Source organism: Notolepis coatsorum (assembly GCF_963971535.1).
Source record: "Notolepis coatsorum genome assembly, chromosome: 6".
Taxonomy (NCBI): domain Eukaryota; kingdom Metazoa; phylum Chordata; class Actinopteri; order Aulopiformes; family Paralepididae; genus Notolepis; species Notolepis coatsorum.
The window spans coordinates 167,882,527-167,892,526 of NC_140170.1; the positions used below are offsets into that span (position 1 = coordinate 167,882,527).

The 10,000-nt window shown below is 48.3% G+C and overlaps 1 protein-coding gene across 1 annotated transcript in view; it reads right to left on the bottom strand.

Moving 5' to 3' along the window:
• The window catches only part of LOC311229739 (tensin-2-like), a 130,657-nt gene that overhangs the window by 8,694 nt on the left and 111,963 nt on the right, over positions 1-10,000 (bottom strand). The window contains 11 exon segments of the mRNA XM_084315816.1: positions 87-157; positions 200-538; positions 541-772; positions 775-861; positions 864-1,009; positions 1,012-1,132; positions 1,135-1,293; positions 1,299-1,498; positions 1,501-1,638; positions 3,719-3,835; positions 7,201-7,266. Coding sequence (XP_084171942.1) covers positions 87-157; positions 200-538; positions 541-772; positions 775-861; positions 864-1,009; positions 1,012-1,132; positions 1,135-1,293; positions 1,299-1,498; positions 1,501-1,638; positions 3,719-3,835; positions 7,201-7,266 — 1,676 coding nt within the window.

The window sequence follows — 10,000 nt, forward strand, 5'->3', positions numbered from 1 at the left end:
CTATTGAGTTTAATAATTACATTGATGTTTTGTGATCAGCATTCTGTAATTCATATTTTCAATAATCTCCTATCATCTCAAAAGACGCCCCTGGCAGCTCCTCCCCCTTTTGGGCCCCCGGCCCTCGTGTTGAGAACCACTGTCCTAGAGCACGCCCCTACTGGTCCCAAAAACAGCGTTTCACTCAATCACCACTCACCTGCACGCTCCTCAGTCTGGCTCTTGGCTCCAGAGGAGGCGTCGTCGGCCAGCCTCCCTCTCCCAGGAGAGCCTCCAGGGTTGGGGCTAGTGGGAGACAGCGGAGAGGCCGAGCCGGACTGGTAACCCGAGGCGTAACCCCGGCTCTCGTGGCTCTCGGCCGGGGAGGCCTGGTAGGGCGAGCAGGGGCAGGAGTGTCGGGGCGCCAGAGGGGTGTGGTAGCCACTGCTGCCCCCGTCCCCCCGCATATCCATCAGGGAGTGGGGGCCGGGGAATCCCTGCAGGTGGGACCCGAGGGCAAACCCTGCCTGGTCCAGGCCGTGGCCCTGCTCCAGAGGGAGTGGCAGGAGGGACGATAGGGCGACGCCACTGACCTGCGCTGCCAGAACTCCGCCTCTCTCTCCGCCTCCCAGGGGTTCTCTGTCTCCCACAGCGGGAGAGGCTCCTCCCGCGCTCGCCTGATCCCCGCCCAGTGGGCCGCGCTCTCCCCGGATTGGTCCGGCGGGTGCAGCAGGTGGAAGGCTCTGGCCGAGGCCGCCTGTTGCTCCCGCCTGCCGGCGCAGTCCCGACAGGGCAGGCGGGGGGCGCCGCCGCTGGGGGGGTGAAAAACATCTCCCTGTAGGGGCTGGTGGGCAGCGATTGGTGGGAGAAGTGAGCGGCGGGGGGGCGTGTGGGGGGGCGTAGTGGAAGAGGTGACACTCCTCCCCGACGCAGAGTCTGTTGGAGGCGGGGAGGGTGTGGGTGCGCACCGGATGGGCGTGTTCGGGGACGGGGTAAGGGTAGCACGGCCTGTGGAGGCAGGGGAGGGGCGCGGGGGCGGGCGTTCCCACGGCAACTCTGGCAGCGGGTGCGCGCTGTGGCGGTGGCAGAGGTCCCTGCGGGGCGGGGGGGACACGGACGTGGACGGCATGGCCGGCAGGGTGCGGCTCTTGGGTTGTTGTTCTTGGCGCCGCCGCCGCCGCAGCGGTCCGGGGGGCGGTGACCGTTGGAGACGCACGGCTCCATCTCCCGCTCGCAGCCCCTCTCCCCGCCGCCGCACCTGGCGCCCGCCGCCCGGACGCAGCAGGAGCCGCGCTCGCGCCTCAGGCCGCCGGGCTCGACGGGTCCCCGTCGTCCAGGATGGCCGTCTCCCTGTCTCTCTCTTTCCCCCTGGTCTTGTCTCCTCTGTCCTCCCCCGTCCTCTCCTCTCTCTCGGGGCAGGACGGGGAGCGGCCGGGGTCCTCCAGGTGGTCGGAGGGGGCCGAGGAGTGTCCCGAGTCGGAGCTGAAGGAGAGGGGGATGGTGTGGGGCTGTGGCTGGGGGGGGTCTGGGGCTTCACGGTGGGGCTTCCGGTGAGGCACCCGTTGGGCGACGCCCCCGAGGCGGTGGAGCCCGGGCCACGGCGCTTCCTCACCTGGGCGTACAGGCTGCCGTCCAGCGGGCCTCGTGTGTGGGCGATGTCTGGGGGGGGGGGGGCATAGAAGAGAGAGTGAGGTGTGTGTGTGTGTGTGTGTGTGTGTACCACCATGAGACAGAATAATGCTATATACTAGGAATAATGGTCAGTAGACTTGTCAGATTAGACATTAGAGTAACCACCACAAATAACTGTTAAGAACTCGTATGTATGAAAATGTATGTTGGATTATTATTTTATAAGCTATTTCTCATGCTGATGTAGGCACATGGTAACCCCCCCCCCCCTTTGGAAGCATTGTGGTCAGCTCTGGTCATTGTGGTCAGCCCTGGTCATTGTGGTCAGCCCTGGTCATTGTGGTCAGCCCTGATCAATGTGGTCAGCTCTGGTCATTGTGGTCAGCCCTGGTCATTGTGGTCAGCCCTGGTCATTGTGGTCAGCCCTGGTCATTGTGGTCAGCCCTGATCAATGTGGTCAGCTCTGGTCATTGTGGTCAGCCCTGGTCATTGTGGTCAGCTCTGGTCATTGTGGTCAGCCCTGGTCATTGTGGTCAGCCCTGGTCATTGTGGTCAGCCCTGGTCATTGTGGTCAGCTCTGGTCATTGTGGTCAGCCCTGGTCATTGTGGTCAGCCCTGGTCATTGTGGTCAGCTCTGGTCATTGTGGTCAGCTCTGGTCATTGTGGTCAGCCCTGTCATTGTGGTCAGCTCTGGTCATTGTGGTCAGCTCTGGTCATTGTGGTCAGCTCTGGTAATTGTGGTCAGCTCTGGTAATGTGGTCAGCTCTGGTCATTGTGGTCAGTCCTGGTCATTGTGGTCAGCTCTGGTCATTGTGGTCAGTCCTGGTCATTGTGGTCAGCTCTGGTCATTGTGGTCAGCTCTGCTCATTGTGGTCAGCCCTGGTCATTGTGGTCAGCTCTGCTCATTGTGGTCAGCTCTGGTAATTGTGGTCAGCTCTGGTATTGTGGTCAGCTCTGCTCATTGTGGTCAGCTCTGCTCATTGCGGTCAGCCTTGGTCATTGTGGTCAGCCCTGGTCATTGTGGTCAGCCCTGGTCATTGTGGTCAGCTCTGGTCATTGTGGTCAGCTCTGGTCATTGTGGTCAGCTCTGGTAATTGTGGTCAGCTCTGGTCATTGTGGTCAGCCCTGGTCATTGTGGTCAGCCCTGGTCATTGTGGTCAGCCCTGGTCATTGTGGTCAGCCCTGGTCATTGTGGTCAGCTCTGGTCATTGTGGTCAGCTCTGGTCATTGTGGTCAGCCCTGGTCATTGTGGTCAGCCCTGGTAATTGTGGTCAGCTCTGCTCATTGTGGTCAGCTCTGCTCATTGCGGTCAGCCCTGGTCATTGTGGTCAGCCCTGGTCATTGTGGTCAGCTCTGGTCATTGTGGTCAGCCCTGGTCATTGTGGTCAGCCCTGGTCATTGTGGTCAGCCCTGGTCATTGTGGTCAGCTCTGCTCATTGCGGTCAGCCCTGGTCATTGTGGTCAGCCCTGGTCATTGTGGTCAGCTCTGGTCATTGTGGTCAGCCCTGGTCATTGTGGTCAGCTCTGGTCATTGCGGTCAGCCCTGGTCATTGTGGTCAGCCCTGGTCATTGTGGTCAGCCCTGGTCATTGTGGTCAGCCCTGGTCATTGTGGTCAGCCCTGGTCATTGTGGTCAGCTCTGGTCATTGTGGTCAGCCCTGGTCATTGTGGTCATTGCGGTCAGCCCTGGTCATTGTGGTCAGCCCTGGTCATTGTGGTCAGCCCTGGTCATTGTGGTCAGCTCTGGTCATTGTGGTCAGCCCTGGTCATTGTGGTCAGCCCTGGTCATTGTGGTCAGCTCTGGTCATTGCGGTCAGCCCTGGTCATTGTGGTCAGCCCTGGTCATTGTGGTCAGCCCTGGTTATTGCGGTCAGCTCTGGTCATTGTGGTCAGCTCTGGTCATTGTGGTCAGCCCTGGTCATTGTGGTCAGCCCTGGTCATTGTGGTCAGCCCTGGTCATTGTGGTCAGCCCTGGTCATTGTGGTCAGCTCTGGTCATTGCAGTCAGCTCTGGTCATTGTGGTCAGCCCTGGTCATTGTGGTCAGCCCTGGTCATTGCGGTCAGCCCTGGTCATTGCGGTCAGCCCTGGTCATTGCGGTGTGTCTTACTCTCTGGACTGTCCTGGTGGTGGAGGTTGAAGTTCTCGTAGGAGTCCCATCTCACCACAGGGTCAGTGGTGTTGTAGTCCACTTTGACGGAGGGGTCGTTCTTACGGTACTCTCGACCTTGTGAAGAGGATTTCATATGAAGCAGAGAGAAGCTGGAGTCGTTAAGCTCCCGGTTTCTAACAAAATCAGATAGGCTTCCTAAAACTGTGGACTATCCCTTTAAACACAAACTCAGATGAAGGTGTGCAAAGAGCTAGGGGTTGACATTTGAAGGCATGAATATTTTAATAGTCAATCAATTAATAATAGATGATGAACAGAATGACCCCCCCCCTCCCCTCCCCCCAAGAGATGTGCAGTGACCTCATAATGTCTCCTGAAGGGCTTCTGTGATCCTCAACAAGCCTGAACAAATAATCATAACTGTGACTGTTTGACCTTTTATTAGTCAAATAAGGAAACCAAATTAAATTAGTAATATTTATTGAATATAGAATCTTTTGAATCAGTCAACACAAACAAAACCACACACTAAAGGCCAATATGTACATCATATTGAATAAAGGAAGTAATATTCAAATAACATCCCTACAAAGAACAAAATAAAACGTTAAAGGTGCTATATATAACATTCAGCCACTAGATGTCACACTAGAGCACCAGCATGTCATTCATCCAATCAGGTGTATTCCACATGGGGAAATGGGAAGTAGGGAGGGGATACATGCATGCAATATGTAAACAACAACAATTTGGCGGGGAGCTCCAGTAGCTCACCGCGTACCTCGAACGCTATTTCGGCGTCGGGGACAACCGTGCGCATCACGGATCTGGGGTAGTGAGTTCGACTCCCGGACTAGCCGTATTTTCCAGAGTGTCTTTCCCCCCATCTATACCCCCATTCAACCTGTTTCTGTCGGTCATACTTGACCAGAAAAAGCGATAAACGCGAAAAGAACCAGCTGACTGGTCAAAGTAAAAAAAAAAAAAAAAAAAATATTTGGACCTGCAATTTTTTTAACTCAATCAGTGCCACCCACGTAATATTACGTGATTGCCCGACAACCGTTGGGTGCCAGACCACGTAATATTACGTGTTTGGTAAATTTGTCTTTTTTTCCGATTTTAATATCCTATTTAATGCCAGGGACCCGTATGTTGCCATTAGAATCCCTACTGCGACGCCGATGGTGCAGTACCGGCCAGATTCTCCCAGGTGGCAGTATGGAGCTGCAGTAAACCTTGGTCCAGACCCTTGTGTTACACTGTAAGGTCTCCGGGTGCAGATTTTTACTACACAGCAAGGCTAGAGGTTCAATCGGTCGCATCAAAACGTATACGGGACATCCGATGCATATGCTGTGATTGATTATGTCCTGGCCCTAATCGACATTGGATGTACCAGATGGTGATCAAACAATTGGAATATTATTTTTGGAATACTCCCAGCCACAGGTAAGGACTATCTGACATAAATTCTGGCTTGATTGTGCAATGTTTTCATACCGATCCAGCTGATTAGCGTTTTTAGCATTCAATATTATGCTGTTACTGGTAATCAATCATCAGAAACGACTTTCCCCGCCCCCCCCCCCCCTTCATGCATTCATGATGGAACATGATACCGATCAAATGCATTTGGATTTTTAACTCTAGCTTGTGTAGGGCCGAAACGCCAATCGATTTTAAGTTATTAGCTTAGCGCCTTATAACTAGCCTTGCAGGAATTATCCCAGACCAATCCGATATAACACTCATATTCATCACGGTATAAAACGGGAACGTATTGATGAAAAAAATATTTCTTTATGGCATATTGAAGGGAAGGTTCATACTGTCAATTGACAATGACATTGGACCCATAGCTATAATATAAAATATAGATTTAGCTCTACAAACAAGGTGACACACTCCTATCTTTTAAAGCGTGGCCTAGCTAGAACAGCAGAGCTCTACGCTAACCCTTTTCACTAGGGACACAGGTGCTCCTAAATGAAAAAATTTAGGAGCACACAAAGAAATTTAGGAGCACCCAAAAATATTTAGGAGCACAGTGAAAATATGTCAAGTAACAGAGTTTATTTTTTTTTTCAAAAATAAATTTATATTTGTACTGTGCGTGCATGTGCAAACGGGACACATCTGTGCAATAGCACATACCACCAAAGTCACTGGCCCACTGTGTGCGTGTGTGTGTATCATCTGCGTGTGCAAACGGGAATGGGACAGACATTTGAACTATTAATTAAGTGATTAATGCCTACTATGGCAAAGTTGTAGCCAACAACTAGGCCTAATAAGAAAGGCAGTGATATTGAACAAAAAGGAGACACTGGCTTTACAACCAGGGCCATCAGTAGAGGGGGGAGCTAGTGTTGCTCTTTTAGAAAAATAATCCTTTCAGGGTTGCCTATTGAAATACTGTACACCTCCAGTACAGTAGTTTGCATGTCAGGTAGACCATTGATTGACAGTCGATTCTGCCAATTACGACGTCACACCGTTGCACTCTGGCCGTCCGGCGCTGCAGCTGGACCCTATTGCCACACCGCTTGCACTCTGGCCGTCCGGCGCTACAGCTGGGCCCATTGCCCACCTCTGCGGTTGATAACGCTAGCCAAGTTAGCTGTACACACATACACAGTGGGCCAGTTGTAGGGGTGTAACAATGCATCGATCCTACTTTGCAATATTTACAAAAGATGACATTGTTTTCGAACTCTAGCCATGGGGAAATGTTTAGCCAATTCACGTTAAATTTGTATGTCTTCCCTCCGGCTCCAGTGGGTGTAGCTTCGCTAGCTACAGTGGCTACATTGGGTGCTACAGTGGGTGTAGCCTCGCTAGCTTGGCCAACTTCGCTAGCATGCTGGCTAGCGTCAGTATCTTGGTTAACGTTAACGTTAACCATCACCTCTGTAATATGAGCTGCCTCGCCTGACTTCTCATTCTCCGGTATCTTTCGCGCAAAATAAAAATGAATGGGCTTCGACATGGCTGTATTATTGTTTGACTCAGACAGTGACGCAGCCGCTGATCATTACTTTCGGTTTCCAGTCGCGTGACCACAGGAAACTACTGTGATTGGAACGTTTATGCGGCTGTGAACTGTGGGACTTGTAGTTTTTTAACGATTCTCGCAGCGGAGAAAAAAAAGGACGAATGAGAGGCTGTACTCTGCACTCGCTGGCCCCACTCGCACGCCGTGCGAGTACTTGATTTTGCATGTTCGCACGCACATATTTTTAGGGGCATATGCGAGCAATATGGTCGCACTGTAGAGCCCTGAACAGTATGAGGCCAATAGCTGGAACTGATTGAGTTAATGATACATTCATTAATCAATCATTTCTGGGGGAAAAGCAATACTTTCATTCAGCACCTTTCGAAAGGCTCTGTGGATGTTTTATCTTTTTTATATGATTACATACTGTTATCTATAGCACCTTTAATGTACACAAACAACACAGTATAATAGTCACCTTTCATTTTATCTGGGCCGCTGGAAAACACAAACTCCACTGTAGCGTCCGGAGGAAACCTGTCATCTATAGACAAACAGACAGGCACTGAATTACATAGTAATAAACACAGAAATTCAACGTATAGTTTATAAAAACATGAGCAAATCATGGCAATATAAGATCCCATCTGTCATTTTGGTCAAAGATCTCTCTACCAATAGGTATTTATTAGAGGTGGGCATAGATACATTTTTTTAATCTAGATTAATCTATCTGCAATCCTGGATTTAATCTAGATTACACCATGAGCCCATCTCCCGTTTCCAAAATGCATTACAGACTGTTTGAAAAAGCTGTTTTGCTATGATAATTGGTAATGAAATATCAAAATAATGTTCAATAAGATGTACTTGTGTTTAATAAGTTGTTTTATTCAGAAGTTAACACAAATAAATAATATTACCAGTACAGTACAGTATCTAGCACTCTCAGGAGCAAAACAGAAAGAATCATTTCAAACTTGAACTATGTGACATGGCTTGAATCAACTGCTCCAGTGGAGTTGCTCAGTGGCCAATGGTGTCAACTGTGGTTGTACTGGGCAGCTCCCAGGTGTGAATGGAACTGTGTGAATGTGAAGCAGGGCATTCCTGAAAAAGAGCATCTGTGCTCAGCGAACCTACCCTGGGTAAATAAATGTAAAAAAAAAAAAAAAAATGTAAAACAATATTTTTTTTTTTAGATTAATGCGTTAATTATATTATCGCGCGATACTAGTATAGCGTTAACGCAGCACGTTAACGCCGTTAACGGCCCAGCTCTAGTATTTATACATGTGGTAGATGTTAGATTTTCTTTAAATATTAAAGATACACTATGCAGTTTCAGGGGATTTTGGATTATTAATCGAACAGTTCCCAGTGACTATGGAACAGTAATTTTGTGAGTTTTGCTCGTCCCGACACAATATCAATAGAAAATACAGGATGTTGATGGACTTGTGACAATTGTCTTTCAGTCTCTATCGGTCTCAACATGTTTCTGCAGTAATCCTGCCAAGGTATGGACACTGACTTTACAGTGATATATTGATGTCAACATCTTCCTAGTAGCACATTTAAAGGAACATGCCAACATTTTGAGAAATTAGTTTACCGTCTTCTCCAGAGAGAGAAAGAAGATAGATACCAGTTTCCTCTCTGTGCATTCAGTAGAAAGCTATCTGGCTGTACATTAGCCTAGCTTAGCACAATTAATGGAAGCGGACATGACCGGTTAGCCTAGACATTGTCCAACTAACACCTCTCCCGAAGGCTAACCGGTCATGTCCGCTTCCATTCATTGTGCTAAGCTAGGCTAACGTGCAGCCATATGGCTTTCTACTGAACGCACAGAGAGGAAACTGGTATCTATCTTCTTGTCTCACTCTCTGGAGAAGACGGTAAGCTAATTTCCCAAAATGTTGGCGTGTTCTTTTAAGGCAATAAGAAATACAAATTTTAAGTGAAAACATGCAATATCTCAAAACTACTCTGACGCAGATGGAACCTTGAAATTGGATTGGACTCTTGGATGTTGGGTCGATACATCAGAATTAGCTGATATATATATGGGCCCTCATTTATCAACAATTCTTAAAAAGTGTTCTATGTTCGTACGTAAGCACAGAATTTAGAATGTGTGTACGCACAGAAATATTGGGATTTATCAACCGTGCGTACACGGGTCCTACGCGCCTCCGTTTGTTCTACCGTCAATGCTCGTGCATGATTATCCATATATGGTCATGAAACACCCCCCATGGGATGTGAAATAATGGACTGACCCGAGCGAACTATGAGAAACTCCGCGAGCGAGATTGTTCACGGAACCAAGAAGACACAACTTGTGTTATGGGATAAATAACAGGCTGGTGGACTTGTACATGGTGATGTCAGATATCAAGACTCCCTAAGACCATTGCTGCAATTCTGCCTGGACAGCTCAAAATACTAATAAAGACCGTTCGTTAACCACTGTTTGGCGTTAGTGTGTCATTATAACCATGCTGGAATATGAATGCCTTTATTCGTTCTGTTCGATTGGCTACCGGGTATAATATGATTTGTACTAGAGGCATACAATCTATTTTGTTGTCGGTATTAGGTAGCCTATATGAATTACATATAATAGCAGCCATAGCCTACATTAAGCAACAGTAACTTGCGCATATTTAATAACACATGGCACAGCCCTGCGAAGCCCTGCATACAGTAAACCAACTTGATCATTAATCTAGCTGTTGTATCTTTACGCTTATGAAAACATTAAATAATATGTATAGGCTATAGGCCGTCACTTTGCATTAATAGCCTATATTCTCAAATGGCATTTAATGGCTATCCGACTCCTCGCTATCCTCGGACGGACCAGTATACCTTTATATCATATCATATTCATATTCATATCATAGTTTACTCTATCAGCCTACCCAGCATGTAATACGTTCTTTGTTAGAACTCAACTCGTTATTATTTTGCGCATAGATTGCAGAAATATGGGAACGTTTTGATTTATATTAAAAGGCTTTGACATTGTAAAAACTAAATAGGTGGAATTCTGTAAGCAGAATACAAGTCATATCACCCACACGATATATGCTCTGTATCCAGAAGCATGTATGCTTTTCATTCATTTGAGACACATTTATTGCAAGGGTTTTGTATACACATAAACTCAACAAATAACTCAACAAAGAACACTATATCGTGGGTGTTCATATGACTTGTATTCTGCTTACAGCTTCGGGGGTTCCACTTATTACGTTTAACAATGGCAA